This window comes from Anabrus simplex, chromosome 1 (assembly GCF_040414725.1).
Source record: "Anabrus simplex isolate iqAnaSimp1 chromosome 1, ASM4041472v1, whole genome shotgun sequence".
NCBI classification, from domain to species: domain Eukaryota; kingdom Metazoa; phylum Arthropoda; class Insecta; order Orthoptera; family Tettigoniidae; genus Anabrus; species Anabrus simplex.
Genome location: NC_090265.1, coordinates 1055324350 through 1055346048, shown reverse-complemented (window position 1 = coordinate 1055346048; position 21699 = coordinate 1055324350). Strand labels below are relative to the sequence as shown.

Here is a 21699-nt window from a genome sequence, read left to right as displayed (position 1 = left end):
GACGCTACAAATGGCATGTATTTACCTGCCAAGAATACAGGAGCTAAATTCACAATTATATTAAGTACCAACGATCGAAATGAGTCGAGATTTAACATAGAGGCAAGAATCATATAATCACATCAGTGGATCCCAAGTTCAAGCTACTGGCAGGTCTGCATATTGTCAAATGGCGAAACTGGAAATGGTCACTCTTACGTGACCTCTTGTGAACTCGGAGAGGGAATAAACATTCTCTTAAATAACAGGTCAGGGCGACTGAGGAGACACTTGGAAAAAGTTCGTCGAGCCTACCTTGCCAACAGGTAATTGGTCTCGACCAGAAGTGGTCATGGTGTTGTCACGGGGGTCTTGTTTCAACCCTCGGCAATCGACGGTTCAACAACCTAAGTGGATGGGTGGTCTACAGTGACAACTTTAATATGTAAATTTTCAGGAATGATTTGCCAAATTATGGGCAAAATAAGGGTCAGCAAATTTTTGTGTATGTTCCAGTTTATCTTTAAATAAAATGCTCCTTAAGCATTTGCAAGGAAACAGTTCCAAGTTCTTGTACTTGTAGAATAGTAAACCCTTGGTGACCGTATAAAATATCTCTCCCCTTTCCGAGGATGGGGCCTCCAATTTTTCCCTTTGATCTGTTTTAATGTATTTTGTTTGTTTTTATGATGAGCCTTAAAGTTAATAATTTGAGTGCCCCGTTCAACCTTGTAGTACTGATTAGATGGCGCCTAGATATTTAATTGGAGATTCCATATCTTTGTATTTTTTGTTGTTTTTTATTAGTTGCGTTAGATTCGAACTGTAACACCCCTGAGATAAATGCTGGTTGGGACTCAGGCTTTGAGTTTGTGCAGTATGGAGAATCTTCTCGATGGGAGTAAAAGCAGGACATTGAAAATCAAGAAAAGGAAGATATTAGTTACACCATATGGCATAGTAACTTCCTGTGCAACATCTCTGAGGGAAGAGGGCGACCAAGACATCGTATTTTTTTTTTTTTAGCACCTTACTCCACGCGAGTTGTAGATCTTATCCCGAACTAAAAAGACTAGCTCAGGGCAGAAATCTATGGCTGCAGCAACAAGGTTGGCCTTTAAAATTTCATGATGATCCCACCACATCAGTAATACTTCACTCCAACTCAGAGAGGTCTTACGGCAATTATGGGACAGGACAGAAGTAGGACTGCAATGGATGCGACCATGAAATTAAGCAGGTTAGCACCAGCATTTGTCTAGTGTGAAAATGGAAAACCATCTAAACAAGCCATAATCTATCTCACCCCGAAGGGCAGTATGAGACTGATAGCTTTTATTTTTTAATTTATTTAGAACAGGAAAAGAGGTGAGAATGAGTAGTTTGACTTTGTCCTGGCTGCTAACAGGTTTTTTTTTTTTTTTTTTTCAAGTGGCTTTCCGCCACACCAACACTGATAGGTCTTGGAGGAGACAATGGGTTAGAAGGAAGCAGCCATGGCCTTAATTAAGGTACAGCCCCAGCATTTGCCTGGTGTGAAAATGGGAAACGACGGAAAATTATCTTCAGTTCTGCCAGCAGTGAAGTTCAAATCCACTATCCCCCAAATGCAAGCTTACTGCTGCATGCCCCTATCCACACGGACAACTCACTCGGTTGCTAACAAAATAAGTTTTCAGTTAAAATTGACAAATTGTTCCTCTCTCCCTCCCCCCACTTTATACTACATAGGATGGTAGAATACTAAGTGAAATCGAATTATGGTGTAGGGGAGCTAATAGTGACCTACCAACGACAGTCTGTAAGAAAAATATGAGTTCTCGGACAAAATTTTCTTTACTTCTGTTTTCAGACAAACTTTGCAAGAAGGAAGTGAAACCTGAGTGGAGTCAGGGTATCTTATTTGCAAACTGACACTAATAGAGATGAAAGTAACAAGAATGATTGCTGGTACAAACAGGTGTGAACAATGGCAGCAGAGTGCTTAGAATGAGGTGACAAAGGCTAAGTTAGTAATGAAATTGATGGATGAAACTGTGCATATGAACAGGTATCAGTGACGAAGAGAGTAGGATAGGTTACCTATGAGAATAACTGAATTGTAATTGGCTTGTGTTTTTTAATAAATGAATTTAAATAAAAAGTAATATCCTGTTTATATTTGGTCCCCCTTTGTACTCTGTTAGATGCATAGTAAACAGGATGTCTCTTGGGTGATCATTGGCTGAGTTGTTGGGTAAACACCAGATGTGTCACCAGAGATCTTTTACATGCTGACACCATACTTGCAGGCCTCAAGGGAAAAACAAATATCAGTATACAGGGTGATTAATGAATCCTGTTTTTGTCTTGTATGTAAACTATATAAGTTAACATGAATTGGATTGTGCCAATGGTGGTCAACAAATATAAATGACCAGCTCAAGCTAACATAACTTTAAAGTCATGGAATTCTAGTACATGGGAAGTGTAACTCTGACCATAAATGCCTATCAAAAATCAAGAAAAGGATAGTTGTGGCAAAATGTCTTTCAAATCAAGAAGAATTTGTTACTAAATAAACACATCAGTGTGGAGACTGTCATTCCTCAAGACTTTTGTTTGGAGTGTACTGACATATGGATGTGAATCTGGACTTTAGGAAACTGGAAGAAGCAAGACTGGGGGCTATAAAAATGTGGTTGTGGCGAAGCATGACCAAACAAGCTGGAAAGACAGAAAGTCAAATAATCTTGTAAAAAATATCAAGGGAAAAGTAATGTCTATTGAGACATACTCAGGCACGACACACTTATTGAAGGTAATGTTCTGGGGAGGAGAATGTGAGAATGACCAAGAAAATTCTGCATTAAGAACATGTAGATGAACTAGGTTGTGATTCGTATGGTCATATAAAGAGGATGGCAGTCTACCATCAGAAATAATTGCAGTGACAAAGCCTTGCCTTTAGAAGGTGATGAATATGTAAATTGTTAAATACCACCTTCAGGAAATTGAAATGATAGGGATAATGTTTAGAGCATAAGAGAGCAGTAGCTAAACGAGAAGTTGGACAAAAACATAGAGAAGGTTGGGAAAATGTATCTTCATTGGAAACAGACTTAACAAGACCACAACCACAAACCTATAAAATTCTGAAGAAATTAAACAGGGAAGTTAAGGAAGTGGTAAAACTTGAAACAATACCACCAAATGACTGGCTTAATTATTTTCAAACATTCTGGACAAGTTCAAGAAATGAAGTGTTAACTTTGCCAATATCTAACAACAATACATTGGAATCTACAACATCAGAAGAGTTATACCAAACTTTGAAGAAACTAAGGAATGATAAAGCACCTGGAGAGGATGCAATACATGCCGAACTGTTCAAATATTAAAGTAAAACTTTCAAACAAAGATCCCTCAGCTTTTAAAATCAAATTTGGAATGGAGACAATCCACCAGAAAGTTGGCAGAAAGCAATAGTTACCCCTTTTCATAAAAAGAAGTGACATAAAAAAGCCATGAAAATTACAGAGAAATTAGCATTGTTAATTCAGATTATAAAATATATGCAAATATAATCAAAGATAAGTTGTAGCAACGTTATGAAGATAAAGTGGGAAATGAAAACAAAGTTTCCATAAAGGGCGCTCCTGCACTGATGCATATTTCACTATGATGATATTAATAGAAAAATATAGAGAATTCAGTTTGGAAGCACACATTGCATTTGTGGACTTTAAAAAGGCCTTTGACCGAGTAAACAGGAACAATTTGCTTGAAATTCTAAAACAAGACAATGTGTGTCAACAGATTATTAACAATAGTTACAACATCTACAAATCCAATCTCATTTCTGTAAAATTGAACAAGAACCAGATGGAGTGGAAATGAATAAATGGTGGTGTAACACAAGGCTGTGGACTCTCCCCTCTACTTTTTATAATATATATCAGTGTCATGGATCAATATCAATAAATAGACGCCTCGAACACCTAGACGCCATATTATATGCTGATGATGTTGCATTGCTGGCTATGATGGAAGATGACCTACAAAGATCAGTTTTCAACCTAAAAAGTGTTTCCTCAGATTTTAATATGATTATTTCAACAGAAAAGACAAAAATAATGGCCTTCATGGGAAGAGAACCGATTCCTAATAAAATATGTTTAGATAATACAACATTGGAAAGAGTAAATGTGTTCAGTTATCTCGGGTACAAACTATCATACCAATCTGGATTAGATATACCAGAAAAAATTAAAAATTCACAAAAATACAGGAATAATAACATCATGCGCCTTTATAATACCCTAGCTAAACCAACACTTTGCTATGGATGCGAGGCATGGACGATAAGATCTCAATACTTGTCTCAAATTACAGCACAAGAAATGACATTCATGCGTCGTACAGCAGGGTATACAAAATAGGACCATAAAAGGAATGAAGAGGTGCTAAAGGAACTGAAAGTACAACCGATAACTAACTACATCTACAGTTATCAGGGGAGCTGGAAACTTCACATACAAAGGATGGAACCTGGTAATTGCCAAAAGAGATTCTTCGATACCAGCCCAGAGGAAAAGGATCTGTAGGACGTTCGATGAAGAGATGGAGGGAAAATGCAAGACCGTAACAGGACACATGGCCCAATACTTGGAAGAAAATTGATGAAGATGGTGATGTTTGAAGCTTGTGGCATCGTACCTCATTACTTCATCGCCACGTGGAAACGCTTCCAACTTCCAATTAAGCTTATCCCCAAAATTTTGGCTCTCATCATCCGAGGCTCTATCAAGATACAGAGTGTTCTCCAATTAATAGAACTGTATAGAAAAAATTTGATATGTTTTGCCTTGTTTTTATGGCAGCCTGTAAATACATAAAAATGTATACACGGAGATATTTGAAACATTTTTGTATTTGTTTACCCTAGAATTATAGCCATTTAGCGGTAAGTTTGCATTTTGGAGATGGTGGGTTTGTACCTCACTATCAGTAGTCCTGAAGATGATTTTCTGTGATTAACTAAGACCGCAGATGCTTCCTTCCTTGTCTTAGTTTTTGCTATCTGAGTCACTGTAAACTAGATGAGTTAGTGTGACGTTGAAGTACTATAAAAAGTAAAAAAGTTTGATTCTTAATATTCTGCATTAGTGATGTTTTGTTCTATCCAGTATGTAATATACTTCATCTAAAGAACAGTAACTTAGTGAGTTTGACTGATTGGCCCAATACATCAATTTTATACATATTTTATATAATTATGTGTATATTATACAGTATTATTCATATTATATCACATCACTAAAATGAATTTCTTTTCAGTACCGTCTCAATGTAGTGTTCCTTTCAGATATTCATAAAGGTTGTGCCAACTGGAACGTAGACTACTATCTAGAAACTTCTTTAGGACTTTCTCCTCCTGGCATTTCTCCAATTTATTGGAGTCAGAACTTAAAGGTTTGGCCCAATTTTATGGCCAGATGCCCTTCCTGATGCTAACCCTCTGTAGAAGGGATGTATTCACTATTCGGGAATCAAATCCAGGGCCCTGTGATCCGAAAGCCAGTACACAGATCTTTCCACCAAGGACGTAACTTTCAAAAGCTTATCTCAGGTATTTAAGGGGTTGCTCAGGCCACCTGGCTCATTTTGGGTTTTTGCAGGGGGTTACAGCCAAATGCCTTTCCTGATGCCAGCTGTGTGTTTGTTTCAGTTGAACAATCCTTATATTTTAGACTATCCTTTTTGTACTGTACATGCTGAATGAATGATCTGTTGGTACCAGTTGTCACTGTATGTGTATACAAACATGTTCTGCACTGTATATTTGTTTTGCATGAGGGATTATAAGAGAGAGTTGTATCATATTCTATAAGTATTGGAAAAATTCATGTTCTTGTATCTGAATTTCATTCTTTTCTTTTTCCTCAATAGAATGGTCCAAGAGAAGCGGTTGCAATAAAATGCGTAGAGAAATCGAAACTGACTGGTTCAGCTGTTGATAACATTATAACTGAAATCTCGCTACTCAAAGTACTCAAACATGAAAATATAGTTGAGATGAAAGATTTTCAGTGGGATGACAGGTTTGTATTGTTGATTTACTCTTTTTCATTATTGATTGTATTAGCTTGAACCGTTTCCTTGGGATTACTGAATAATTTTATACTTGCTGTCATTTTCCCCTGTTGCACAATTCCTCTTAATCCCCAAGCCTTTTAGTGTATGGCATTTTAAAAATTCTGTTTTTCTCCCATAATTCTCCCTGTTTGCATTAAGAGATTTGTATAACCCTTTTCTTTCAAGGGAACTTTTCATAAAATCCAAATATGCATGGACAGCCCAAACGCATTTCCCCATTCATTAATTTCTATCCTCTCATTGTCTCCTAAATTAGTATTAATCTCTGAATGTGGCTCTATATAGGGACTTCATCTACTCTGACTTCTCTACAAACACTGAAAGTTAATAACATGAACTCCTTTGCTGTGTAAACAGATGTAATCATTGTATCTCTTCCAAGAAGGGCAGTATAAAAGCTGAATGGTGCTGGCTGGCTGCTTTGCTGTTTTCTTGATAATCTTCACAGATAGACTGTAGAATGCTACCCATTATTTTCTGACGGGCTTTTTAAAATTCCACATCAGCAAGATCTCCAGTAATGTGTGTGTTAATGAGAAAAACCAATCTAGAATTGTAAATGTTAATTGTTTGCTTGCATACTTGCTTGACAAGACTCCTTAGCAAGGAAATTCCTGTTAGATTGTTGTTTGTTCTTGGACGTGGTGATGAACCATTAACTAATGCAGGTGCATCATGGATGCTGGCCACGTCAGTGTTGCAGGAAGCGTGGGAAACTGCTGCTGGTGATGGACTTAGTCCTGGGTCAGTGGTCTGTATGCTCAGATGTGTCTACAGTATCTACAGAATACTATAACCTTGAATTTTTTTTTTTTTTTAATGTTTAATTCACATTGTTTGTAAAATTGAAAACTGTATATTAATTCACATTTAAATAGGCTGGCCATCTATGGCAGGCGTTTACCATGCCTGCTGATACTATGGTTTGTACGCTCAGTTACTTTCTGATCAGTTAATATTCCAGTTTCTTGCATTTGTCTTATGAAAAAGTAGCCATGATAAAGAAAAGAAGAATAAGTCCTAGCCTGCTAGTTTTAAACTTGGAGTACTTTCCTGTGCACAAATGAACATTAGTGTAGAAAGAAATATGATGATGATGATAAAGATCGTAGTTGTTGACCATCTCTAGTTGCCCAGGTGTGGTGTACGAGCCCCCTCCATCTTTGTCTGTTCATGAACCACTGTTCTCTCATGATCTGCTCCCAATCATGTCTTTTCTCCTCGACATCTTTCTTCAGCAGATCAGTCCATTTTCCTCTGGGTCTGCCCACTGGTCTTTTTTCTTTTACATCTTTTTCATATTCTCTTCTTGCAGTCCTGCTTGCATTTATCCTTTTTACATGGCCAAAACACTTCAGTCTTTCTTTTTGGATCCTCTGTAGTAGGGAGTCTCCTATTCCCACCTACTCTCGAACTTCTTCATTCCTAAACTTGTCCTTCCTAGTCTTCTGTATCATGGTGCGTAGGAACTTAATTTCTGCAGTTTGGAGTTTTGAGTTGTCTTGTCCCTTTAATGTGGTCGTTTGCAAGCTATACGTGAGGATGGGTGTATAATATGTTTTTCATAAAGTCATCTTAGCTTTCAATGGTACTTGTTTATCCCACAGCAGTTGTCTTATTTGGTGTTAAAATTGAGTTGCCTTACCAATTTGACTGTCCACCTCATATTTTGCAAGGTTGTCTTTTGATACTATACTACCGAAGTACTTAAATATTGGAACACTGTCCAGTTTGGGTCATTTATTCTGATTTGTGGTTTGTCATCTCTCCTCTGTAACTTCATCACCACTGTCTAATCCTTGTTGATATTTAAATCATATCTCTTAAACTCTTGACTCCATTTCTGCAGCTTTTCTTCTACATCATTTTTGGTTTCACCCCAGATCACCATCTCGTCTTCAAAGATGAAAGCTTGCAAGTCCTGCTGCTCCTTCCTTTTTAGTATCTTTGTTATGGCATCCATCACAGTGATAAATAGGAGGGGTGACAAAGTTCTGCCTTGCTGTATTCCTCTCTTCATTTCAAACCGTTTGGACAGCCCACAACCCACTTACACACAACTTCTGGTTTTTTCATACAGCATCTTCACTTTTGCAATAAGACTGTCCCAGCTCTTTTAGGCATTCCCAGATACGCTCTCTTGGTGTGCTATCGTAAGCCTGTTCGATGTCTAGGAATAGTAGAAAAAGTCGTTTCACTATTTCCCAGTGCTTTTCCATTAACATCCTGAAATATATGAACCCAAAATTAAGTTGCTAACAGAGGAGTCAAAAAGGATGAATTAATGAAAGCCAAGCATACATCGAACTGAAATATTTTTTTGGTTTATGCCCTGTGAATAAGGGAAACTGGAGGTGATATTTACGTTTTGTGAGAACTTGGCTCTGCATTCTCAGAAGAAAAATCAACTGGCTATGACTATTCTAAAAATACTGAAAGGTTTGAAATCAATTGACCATTGCTCTATTGATAAAATTATGCTTACTTTGACACTGTATGTTTCACTATGTACTGAATTGATGAATTGATGAAACCCTAGTTTGTGTTTTCGTGATGATAACAAGGTCGTGAAATAGTCAAAGATGGGCAGAATATACTGTTGCATGGTTATGTGACTGTCAGCCCTCTTTTGAAGCCCCCTGTGGTATTTCATGGGAGTCAGTGTTAGGCTTGGGAGCTACCATCCAGCCTGTGGGCACATAACCTTGGCTTCTTTGCCCACTTTATCTGGTGTCTCCACGAATTTTCTGGAAGGCGAATCTACAACACTCGTGTTTGGGATGCACCCCAAAGATACTAGAACTTCATCACCAGGTAGACCGGGTGGTTCACCAGCCCCTTACGATTTAGTTTTACGCATTCCGCCGCGTTTACTACAGTTCTGAAATACATCATTCCCTCTCCCTAAATCTGGGTAATATAATGAGATGTGTATTTACAGTTGCGAAGACAGCCGGAATCGTGATTGCTGCTATTAAGTAATTATTGGTACCTCAAATGAACCCATAAAACGGGCACAGTAACGAAGAACACGTACCTTACAACAAAAGTTGTGCGTTGCATGTCAGACCTCGCAATAGCTCACTTGGCAGGGGCACGGTGGGAGTTATGATAGAGGATGGTGCTCGAAGGTTCAAATCCCAGGCAAGTATTTTTAAAATTTAAAAAATTTATTTTTCTGCCATTCTTGATAACTTCCACAGACTGATTTGTTTATTTGGCCCTATAATGGGCCATATTCTGTATATTGTGGCATAGAGTTTTGAGCTGGGTTGGATGAGGATGAGGAGGTGATGGTCTGTGGTTAGGACACAGGCAACCAATTAGCTACATCGTATATGTTCCAAGCTTCGTAGACCACAGGTAAGGCAAAGTGTGCCCTATTGGAAGGATTACAACATGCGACGGCAGGCAGGTATGTAGCTGCACGAACTCCCCTTCTTCAAAGCAAGTTACAACACAACACAAAGATTATTCACTGCCTCGTGATGTATTCCAGCAATGAGTATGTGAATATGTTACTTATCGGATGAGTGACAACCAGCAGACATGACATTTCGGAATGTGGAAAGACGTTTGCGGGCTACTCTGTCCCTGGGAAGGACACAGCCTGTTTGAGGTCATCCCATGATGTCTGCTCACAATGACGAGGTTGTGTTGGACACTGTCTGGCACTAGCACATGCGCCATTGCACAGGAGATGAACATCAGCCGGGCATCTGTTACTCGGATATTTCATACTCGGTGGTTTCACCCGTACCATCTACACTCCATGGTCATGACTTTGAAACACGGGTGGCATTCTGTCAATGGACCGTACAGCATATGGACACTTCTCCTGCCTTTTTAGTGACCATCTTATTTATGAATGAAGCACTGTTCCCCAACAGTGGAACCATTAATCGACATAACATACATTACTGGAGTGTGGATAATCTCCATTGGGTATGACAGCCAGCTTTTCAGGTAGAGTGGGGTGTGAATGTATGGTGTGGTATCGTGCGTGATCACCACATTGGTCCCCATATTTTTGAGGGACCTCTGACGGGAGAATGCTATTTCCAGTTTCTCCAAGACTACCTATCACCGTTCTTGAAACATGTGCCACTCCTTAACCACTGCAGGATATGGTTTGAACATCGTGGAGCCCCACCAGCCTTGGCGACGGACGTCCAGAACCATCTCCATGCGACTTATCCTTATAAATGGATAGGAGGGTGAGGATCTGTCCCCTGCCCCATCAGATTGCCCGAATTTACGCCCCTGGATTTTTTTTCTTTGGGACCATGTAAAACATCTGGTGTATGCACAGGAGCCGAGCAGTCCTAGTCACCTTAGATGGCTGATCACCGAGGCATGCCAATCCATTACACTGGAGATGTTGCAACATGCCATATGGTCCTTACAACATCACGTTCAGTTCTCTATCGACCATGGAGGTCCTCAGTTTGAGCATATGCTGCGTTACAAAATGTAGGTAACTGAAATCCCCATATGTTTCTTAGCCTCTTCCAATCCAGCTCCATATCATATGCCATCATACCAATGGCCCTTTTCAGGGCAAAATAAACAAATCAGTCTGTGGAAACTATTAAGTATGCAACCTTGCCACATCCCAGTCAACTGGCTCTAAAACAAAAAAATAAAAATGGAAAACATTATTTGCGTGGGATTCGAACCTTCGAGCACCGTCCACTATCTCAACTCCCACCAAGTGAGCTATTGCGAGGCATGACGTGCAGTGCGCAGTTTCCAGCCTCAATACCTGTTCCTGGTTTGTGTGTGAACCTCCTGTTGTAAGGTATATATTCATACCATTTTTATGGGTTCATTTGAGGTACTCACAATGAATTAATAGTGGCACTCGTGATTTCTGCTGGTTTTTAGCCCATAACCACACATTTCGTTATATTACCACGGTTTAGGTAGAGAGACCAACGTATTTCAGAATTGTAGTAAATGTGGCGGGGTGCATAAAACTAAATTTCAAGGGGCTGGTGAACCACTCTGTATAAAAGCAGGCTCGCCGTGAACAGGAGCAGTTGATATTGTGTTGTTGTGTTGTGTGGAGTGTTGAATAGTCAGTTATGAGTCATGAGCTGAAAGTTCATTGTTTAGAGCTGTTACGTGAGTTGATTGCAAGTTACGGTATCAGTCTTGTTTGGAGTTGAGTCAATTGTACAGTCGTCACATGTTGATCCAGCCAATGGATGTGGGTTTGCACCTAACCACATGCAACTGTTGTGTAATATGACTGTGGTGCGTGCGAAGCAAAGTAAAAGTTGAAACCTGTAAGTCAAGATTATGGATGATCGCTGTTCCAGGTAGAAACTGCCAGCTGAAGACCCACTGTGAGGACAAGAGACTATTGTACATAGCTAACAATTAGTGAAGTGTTGTCCTTCATTGTCGAGTATAATGTGTGTAAGTTTGTGCATGCATGGGTGCATGTACTAATTGGGTCATCCTCAATTAAATTAGTTCAGGTGAACAGCCAGTATTTTATTTGTAACAATACAATAAATTAGTAATAAAATCAAGAGCTATGAGAGAAAGATAAAGACAGAGTGGAATAAAATTGAGATGAAGATAAAGAACCAAGTGTAAGTCTAAAATTGGGAGTTGGGGGGGGGGGGGGGGGAGGAAAGAGAAGATGGAATGAATATAAACAAGGTTCAAGAGATGGCAGGGGGAAAAAAAAAAAGTGATGGGTGCATATAGACAATGAAAATATGACATTGAGTGAACCATCTAGTAATAAGGAGAGTACAGATTTGGAAAACTGAAACAAAATAGATTCAGTGAAGGATAGGCAAGGGATAATTACCCACTCAGATCTTTAATAGCTGATAACCAGATAGTGCTTATTGATTGCCAGTAAAAAGTAAACCAATGGCGCTACAGCCCTGATGAGCCTTGGCCTACTAAGCAACCATTGCTCAGTCCAAAGGCCGGCTGATTACAAGATGATCCATGTTCGGTATGTTGAATCCTCCCAGTTGTTATTCTTGGCTTTCTGGATTGAAGTCACTATCTCACTGTCAGATAGTTCTTCAAGTGTTCTCACATTGGCTGAGTGGACCTCCAACAAACCTTCACATCCAGGTAAAAATCTTTGACCAGGCCAGAAATAAAACGTGGGATCATGGATAAGAAGTGTCCCTGTTAAAAATATTGGTATTTTTGTGTATTTCTACCACTTCCTGTATGATCGGAGATCTGTGCTGTATGAGTAAAAGCTCAAACAGCTTGGAACACGACATCATGACCAAAGATGTGGTATGTTCAGTTATTGCAGGCTTCTCTGCCTGTTTGAGATGGATATTTTTTTGTTATTCCTTTATATGAGTCTCGATGGACCAACGTTTGATTACTTTATACCTTGCTGCAAACTCAGGGAGTTTCTTATACCCCAGGGTGTTATGGAATAATATGTCCTTCTTTTAAAAATGTCTAAATGGTGACAAATTTTTATGATGATGCCAAATACAGTTTTTATACCATGCTTGTGGAGTATAATACAGTCTGTGGTATTATGGATTCAAGGTAGGTCACAGTTTCCTTCACCGAGCTCGATAGCTGCAGTCGCTTAAGTGCGGTCAGTATCCAGTATTTGGGAGATAGTAGGTTCGAACCCCACTGTCGGCAGCCCTGAAAATGGTTTTCCGTGGTTTCCCATTTTCACACCAGGCAAATGCTGGGGCTGTACCTTCATTAAGGCCACGGCCGCTTCCTTCCCACTCTTAGCCCTTTCCTGTCCCATCGTCGCGATAAGACCTATACCTATCTGTGTCGGTGCGACGTAAAGCAACTAGCAAAAAAAAAAAAAACCAGTTCCCTTCTCTTCTTCATTCTGGGATTCAGGGTTCTGCATGTCTGGTAGCCATGATCATTTAAGTATGAAGGCTATGTGGCTTGACACCATGGTTAGCCAGTTCGAGTCGCGTTGCTGGAAAAAAAAATTCACCATCAGAATGTTGGTTGGCAGGGTAGTGGTGGTATACAATTTCTAATCACTAGATGACATGCCAAAAGCCTTGATTCAGTTCCAAACCTCTCCACAGTGTTTATATCAAGCAAGGGCATGTGATGCTGTTGATGGTGATTCATATGCTGGATGGAGACGTTAAGGCTTGAACAGACCCGTTGGTGTTTTTTGACTGGCGTAGGCTGTACTTCATTATCATAATCATCATCTTCTTCTCACATCTAGAAGCATAGGTCGCCCAGGCACCAGGCGAGCTGAACATGTCCTCAGACAATCGTGGCTCTAAAAGCCTGACAATAAATAAATAAATAAATAAATAAATAAATATGAACAGTTTAAAGCAAAATGCTGGTGGACTGTACACTTTATGAGAGAAAATGCTTTGCTGTGATTTATTTATTTATTTATTTATTTATTTATTTATTTATTTATTTATTTATTTATTTATTTATTTATTTATTTATTTATCGTATGATGAATCTATGCACACACACACACACACACACACACACACACACACACACACACACACACACAGTTTCAGGGAAAATGTGCGTAGTCACAAGTCCGTACAATACTACAACTCGAGGTCTAGCATTTTGACCCAATCAACTGCTTCTTCCGATGTGCGGTGAATGTCCATTAGCGTTCCTTTGAAAGCTCGAATTGGGCAGTCGGCAACAGTGTGGTGGATTGACTGAGAAGAGACACCACAATCACAATCTGCAGAGCTAGTTCAACCCCATTTGCACAACAGATAACCACATCTGCCTTGTCCAGTTCTTATCCGATTGATGATTCTCCACTGTCGTCTTGGAAGATCAAATCCTTGTACGCGTTTAGAAGGATTCTCAACTAGATGTTTGTTCACTACTGAAGACTGGTCCCACTGGGCCTTCCATGAACTGTTAACATGAAAAGAGGTTCTTTCAAGATCCATTGCTGTATGCCAGGGTGGTTTCCTTGATTTTAGTCGTTTATGTTCAATGTGCATAATATCTTGATGGATGGGTAGTTGGGGGTTCTGCTGAATGTTCTTCCAAACCTTTAGGAGTGCTTCTGATCGTTGCTTCACGTCCGTAGGTTTAACCACTACACTGCCCTACACGTGTCCCCCGGGTGGTGCTAAGAAAGCAACAGTGATAAGATGAGACCAAACTGTCGGAAACGACCTCTCGGTCAAAGAGCGAACAAGAAGGAGATGTGTGGTCCTTTTCAGGACCTTCAAGTTCGTAGAATTGGACCATCGCTGCGCATTTTGCTGCGATGACAAATATCTCCATTATAACATGTTCCAAGTAATTTAACAGCCAAAATATTACTTCATTTAGTATGTTACTATGTTTCCACAAATCACCAGTCCTGACCAAATGACTTTCCAGGAAATGGAACATTGGGCAAGAAGGTATGGTTAGAAGTAAAACTGATACTACTGGAACTGATCTTCTAATGGTTTCCAGTGGCGTGGTTCTTATTTCTGAAGAGGTACGGTAATTGTAATTAATATGAAGGGAAATGGGTTTACCTATCAAGTTATTTTGAAGAGAGTATTTTATTGGAAGTTAATGATCACAATAACAATGATTCTACTGAGGAAACTTCATTTTCAGATGAAAACACAGTAGAAAAGGAAAGAGAGGTAGTTTGGTTTTCCCATTAATTTATTCCAAACTTAATATTGATTAGTCAGGAGTGGTATTTAAGACTGTTTATTACTTTTATGTTGACAAGGCTGGTTTCATGGATGCATCATGGCAGCAGCATTCATGTATCAGTGGTGAACCTGCTACTAATGAATACATAAGGCCATCTAACTGACCATCATCAGAATATAAACAAGAAGTACACGATTGGAAAGTCAGGTTCGAACAAATCAGTAACAAGCAAGACTATCATATCTTGGTTGAAGACTTAGCAACAGCGAAAGTGGCCATGCGGTTAGGGGTGCACAACTGTGAGCTTGCATTCAGAAGATAGTGGGTTAGAGCCCCACTGTTGTCAGCCCTGAAGATGATTTTCCATGGTTTCCCATTTTCACACCTGGCAAATGCTGGGGCTGTACCTTAATTAATTCTATGGCTGCTTCCTTCCCATTCCTAGCCCTTTCTTATCCCATTGTCATTATAAGACCTATCTGTGTTGGTGCGATGTAAAAGCAAATTGTTTTAAAAAAAAAAAAGACTTAGAGAAATTCTTGTTTACATCTATTAACCTCCTACCGGGCCCTAAACATCCAGCCACAAAATGTTAATGTTTAGCTCCTAATGGTAAACGCCATGGTCTCATGTTAAATCCACAACGAGCAGACAAACGGTCCCGTGAAAATAGAAAAAATAAATACTCCTATGAACTAACACAGTATCAGTTTAATAATCAAAGACACAAGGCCCTAAGGCGTTTATTGGAAACCAAGTCCAAGACATTTAGAATAGAAGTCGCAAGTATACACAGTGTCTTTTCAAATACATTTTCAATTGATAACAAACATGAAAGGGAATTTTATCCACCAAAAATCACTAATGCAGACCATGTACAAATGGATGATACTGTCGTCACCACTATATCAAAAGAAAAAATAGCTGTTGTCACCAAAGATATTGCCGCAGATACCGCACTGGGTCCATATCTTGTCCTGATGAGAGCTATTAAAGACTCTGAGGTATTTCCAATCATCACGACAATCACTACTGGGATTCTAGAAACCGGTGATGTTCCCAAGTGCCTTCAGAATGCTCGAATGACCCTGCTTTACTAGAACGGTGACCCCAACCTCAAATTGAATTGGCGATCAGTAACCATGTGCTCCATCATAAGAGTTATTGAGAGAGTATTCGACAGCCACCTCCGCTGTTACACAAACTTCAATGAATACCATCGGGGTTTCGGTTGAACACCAGGGACCATCATAATTACTTCACTTCTTGGCGGATTATTATGATCGGTAAAACAGAAGAAGGACCGGGCGAGTTGGCCGTGAGCATAGAGGCGCGCGGCTGTGAGCTTGCATCCGGGAGATAGTAGGTTCGAATCCCACTATCGGCAGCCCTGAAAATGGTTTTCCGTGGTTTCCCATTTTCACACCAGGCAAATGCTGGGGCTGTACCTTAATTAAGGCCACGGCCGCTTCCTTCCAACTCCTAGGCCTTTCCTATCCCATCGTCACCATAAGACCTATCTGTGTCGGTGCGACGTAAAGCCCCTAGCAAAAAAAAAAAAAAAAAAACAGAAGAAGGAAGATGCTACAGTAATATTTTTGGACATGCGCAAAGCTTTTGACAATATTAGTCATAGTCATCCTTTTAAAACCCTTCAATCCGAAGGAATACTTTAAAAAAATCTGGCAAACATCATTTTCAATGTGCAAAGAGAAAACACTGCTCGTATTGAAACATGGAAAACCTACACCCAAAAAAAGAGGTGTGATACAGGGCTCTCCATTATCACCAGCCCTCTATAATTTTATTAATCAGTCGACCATATCTTGGACTAATTAAATGAAGACAGTCTCCCACGTCAATATGGAAAACCTCCAATTCCAGGGCTACCACAATTAACCGCCATGAGCTTCGCAAATGATCCTGTCGTCATCGGTCATAACAGTGAAACAGCCATCAATCTCTAGATGTTAGCCAGCAGTAATATGAGTAAAGAAGTGGAATTGGAGATAAGGCATTTTGCAGATGATGATCTGTATAGAGTAATAAATAAGTTACAAGATTGTGAGCAACTTCAAAATTACTTTGAGCAACTTCAAAATTACTTTGATAATGTTGTTATATGGACAGTAGGCAATGGTACGATGATAAACAGGGTTAAAAGTCAGGTTGTGAGTTTCACAAATAGGAAAATTCCTTTCAGTTTTAATTATTACTGCATTGATGGGGTGAAAGTTCCTTGTGGGAATCATTGTAAGTACCTAGGTGTTAATATAAGAAAAGATCTTTGTTTGGGTAATCACATAAACGGGATTGTAAATAGAGGGTACAGTTCTCTGCACATGGTTGAGGGTATTGAGGGGTTGTAGTAAGAATGTAAAGGAGAGGGCATGTAAGTCTCTGGTAAGACCCCAACTAGAGTATGGTTCCAGTGTATGGGACCCTCACTAGGATTACTTGATTCAAGAACTGGAAAAAATCCAAAGAAAAGCAGTCCGATTTGTTCGGGGTGATTTCCGACAAAAGAGTAGCATTAAAAAATGTTGCAAAGTTGGGGCTGGGAAGACTGTTCCGAGCTGTCAGTGGAGAAATGGCATGGAATCACATTAGTAGATGAATAAGTTTGAGTGGTGTCTTTAAAAGTAGGAAAGATCACAATATGAAGATAAAGCTGGAATTCAGGAGGTCAAATTGGGACAAATATTCATTTATAGGAAGGGGAGTTAGGGATTGGAATAACTTACCAAGGGAGATGTTCAATAAATTTCCAATTTCTTTGCAATCATTTTTAAAAAAGGCTAGGAAAACAACAGATAGGGAATCTGCCACCTGGGCAACTGCCTGAAATGCAGATCAGTAGTGATTGATTGATTGATTGATTGATTGATTGATTGATTGATTGATTGATTGATTGATTGATTGATTGATTGATTGATTGATTGATTGATTGATTGATTGATTGATTGATCGATTGATTGATTGATTGATTGATTGATTGATTGAAAGTTTGGAGAAATGGTTTCAATATTCATCATCATCATCATCATCATCATCATCATTTCCCAACTCCAGTTTCTCAGGTGTGGTGTGCAAGCACTCACCATCTCCTTCTGTCTTCATACATCTTCTGTTCCAGTACATCCTCCCATTTGTGCCCTCTCTCCTCCAGATCTGATCTTACAGTCTCTATCCAGCATTTTCTTGATTTTCCCTGTGGTCTTCTTCCTATGAGATTAAGGTCAAAATATTTTCTGTCAGTTCTTTCCCTGTTCATTCTCATTATGTGCCCATACCACTGAATTCTGTGTTTCTTTATGACAATGGTAATAGGAACCTCGATACCAGCTACTTTCCTATTCACTTCATTTCTGATCTTGTCCTTTCTGGTAGTTTGGTTCATGGTTCTGATGAATCTCATTTCAGTTGCTTGGATTCTACTGAAGTCTTTGTTTAGTAGGATACATGTCTCTAAACCATACGTGAGGATTGGTGCCATGTAAGTGTGGTACATTATTGTTTTTGCTTTTTGTGGTATTTTGCAGTTCCAGAGTATTTCTGACTTGACTGTAGAAATTTGATGCTTTCTGTGTCCTGCTGAGTATTTCCTGCCTAACAGTGTGGTCTTTCGAGATTGTGCTTCTGAGGTACTTGAAGTGGGAAGCTGATTTGATTTTTACTCCTTCCAGAAATATATTTGAGCTTGTTCCTTCCCTGTTGATGGTCATTTCCACGGTCTTTGTTTTGCTCATCTTCAGTCCAAAAGTTTTGAATGTATATTTCTATTCGTTAAGTTTCTTCTGAACTTCAGCTTCTCTCTCCCCATAAAAGCTTATCATTAGCAAATACCAGGGCGTTTGGTTCTCTGTCCATTTTCTTCATAGATTTTATAACCTTATCTCAATATTAATTCTCAAAAATGCATGGGGATATGTGTAGTTACAGGTATGTTAACATAAGAGTCTGTTGATATAGAAGAAATCTGTAAAGTAGACACTCTTGGGAATGGCAATCAGATGGGTACTACCTTCCGAGACAAACTGGTCTTCGACGAGAGTGAAGTGATGAAAAAACTCTACAATAAATTACAGTTTTCAGTTTCATCGCCACTACTTAAGGAAAACCAGAAGTTCATAGTGTTGATTTATTCCATCTTCCCAAGTCTTATATACTTATTCCTAACGTGATTCCATGAAAATTCCAAATGAACTTTTGTCTGATGCCAGTAAAATGATTAACAGCACAGCTAAGGAAATCTTGCAACTTCCTACTGACACAACAGACAGCATGATCAATTCAGAAAAGAAGGGCATCGTCATGGGGAAACTTACCTTCTGTGCATTAATAGGTGTAACATACTCCTTAAGAATGATAATCTGTTGGCTCACACCTTGAGAGATTCCCATACAGATAATAAGGAATGTTTGAAACTTTTGAACATTTTGGAAATTGATCCTCAAAAACTGTGAATGCCCAGAACGGTATGTACGATACTAAACAATTTGGCAAGAATTAAGAATTATAATTCTCATGTTAGGTCCGTATTGAAATGTACGTAAATACAAAGTATGTTACAAGTGTTATTTTTATATCCACCTATTCAATGTATTGAATGTATTGAATAGGTGGATAGGTGGATATTAAAATAACACTTGTAACATACTTTGATTTAAGAATTGAGAGATCGCTAATTCTCTTCTTCGTGTTCACTGATTCAGAGAGGGCTTAACTAATCAAAGTGTATGCACCTGCTAAGTCTTGGGTCAGAAATCACAGCGGTCTGTTTAATAATGAGTGATGAGAGGCGATAGAAATTACAAACGTTTCTGCAGTGCGCTTTGTGTCCAGGAGATCCCTGGACAACAACCACTGTCAGCACCACTGCAGAGTGAAAGATGCTGTTGCTCATGTCCTAGGGCCCTGCAAATACAGAGAGCTTATGCAAAACTCTCAGCACCATCAAATTAGATCCTTCATAGCCAAAGAACTGAGGAAGAAGTCTTAATGTCCAGGAAGAAGTTCACGGATTGGCTGTGAATGGCTGTGGACGTGATAGCTTTCAGTGAACACAGCTCTTGACCCAACTGTTACATAGCCTTGCCCATTTCTTCTTTTACTCAACCAGAACCAGGTGATGCTAGGATGTTGGTTTTATTTAAATGAAACAACAATATTGTGCCCGTGTGCAATTGGAACTAAATGAAATTTGTTCGAACATCACAAAGGCCAACCAAAAGAGGTAAACCTAGGGAAAAATGAGATTTATAGATTTATAAATCCAAATACCATCTTCAAGAGATTGAAATAGTAGGACTAATGGTCAGAGAACGTGGCACCATACCTCGACACTTTGCCGGCATAAAATATTTATGATAGCTCCCCGAGGTTCCATTAGGCTCCTGAGGCACCACGTATTCATTGCATAATGCCGTTACTGACAAGAACTTTTGAAATATAATTTCTGTGTTAATTCCTTTGTAATGTCTCTATCACATTTGATCTGAATTACTTTGTCATTCATGGCAGCCTGTTAATACAGGAGGTTGGTTTTTGTTTTTAAAATAATAAAACTGTATATATATATATTCATATTTGGACAGCTATTATGTAAAAGGACCCAAGCACTATTTTTAATATTTCTGAGTTATGCCCTCATGTGGACACTTCAAATTCATTTGCTTTATTTAGATGGAACCACGTGATATCTAGATCGTGCTGCTATGTAGGAGCTCTTGACCTAACTATTACGCCCATTTCTTCTTTTACTCAACCAGAACCAGGAAACAGCAATATTGTGGCCATGTGCAATTTGAACTAAATGAAATTGTTCTAGAAAACTGGAAGACATAGTATTTAGAGGTTAGTTTGGCAGTGCTATATTTGATATAAATATTTATTTTAGTTAAGTGATCAAATGCAAGCAGAGCCTCCGTGGCTCAGGTTGAGATGGAGCAACTACCCCCATCTGAAGCTAATACTACAAGAAAAAATTGAGGGCGAGCATGGTATCAGTCGCAAGAGAAGAATCTGGCTGGATGACATCAAAGAATGGATGGGAATCAAGAGCACCCTACGGCTTTTCTATCTGTTGCAAAAACGGAGATCATTCGCCATATCTGGGGGACTGGTTATAGCTTGCAGCAACTGTTGAGTGATTCACCTTACTGTTAGGTAGATGTGATTATTGCATAACTTGGTGAATCTTGGGAGCAGTACAAGTAGGCCTCATGTTAAAGGTTTAATGACTTGGCTTTGGATAATTATGCATTTAAAAATACCAGAATATGCATGCAAATATTCACTAAAACTGTCAAAATATGCACTGAAAAACATAAATCTGATATTAATTAGCAATAAATTTATATTATAAATATAAATGTTATACTTTAAACATTGCCAAAATAAATAAAAACATTACTCTCCGTTCCACAATAAAATGCTCCAGTTTCTCAATGAAATTCGCAAGTCTTTATTGCACTTAATCACAGCATGATGCAACATGTGCTCAAGCATAAACTTGCACCTATTTTCACTTAAAATGGTTTTATACTCAGAAAACACTCTGTCTACATCACATGCCACAACTGGAGCATACTCCAACTTAACAAAATCAGAGACTTCCAGTATTGATGCACTGTCAGTTTTTTCTCTGCCTTGGAGAACACCAAAAAGTTTGCAGAGACCAGGGTTTTTAAATACTACACTCTGCATTTTTTCCAAGAAAACTTGATTTGTTAGGGATCGTTCAACTTCAACAATTCCGGTACTAACCTGAAGTGACAGTTCTTTTGCTTGCGATTTCTTGATGGTTAAAGGCATGCACGTCAAATTAAAACAAATGAATATAAGTTGCTCACAAACACCATCTTTGCTGAAGACTTTCTGTGCTTCTTCAGAATTGAGGCCTTCAACTACCTCTTTTACTACTTCAAAAACCAAAAA

At 39.0% G+C, this 21699-nt stretch overlaps 1 protein-coding gene across 2 annotated transcripts in view; it reads left to right on the top strand.

Moving 5' to 3' along the window:
* Positions 1–21699, top strand: part of Aduk (Another Drosophila Unc-51-like kinase) — a 243655-nt gene that overhangs the window by 36927 nt on the left and 185029 nt on the right. For both annotated transcript variants that reach the window (XR_011017586.1, XM_068225373.1), the window contains exon 2: positions 5911–6062. Coding sequence is in view for 1 of the 2 variants with exons in the window: in XM_068225373.1 (XP_068081474.1) it covers positions 5911–6062 (152 nt within the window). In the remaining variant the exon portion in view is untranslated. The remainder of the gene's footprint in view (positions 1–5910; positions 6063–21699) is intronic.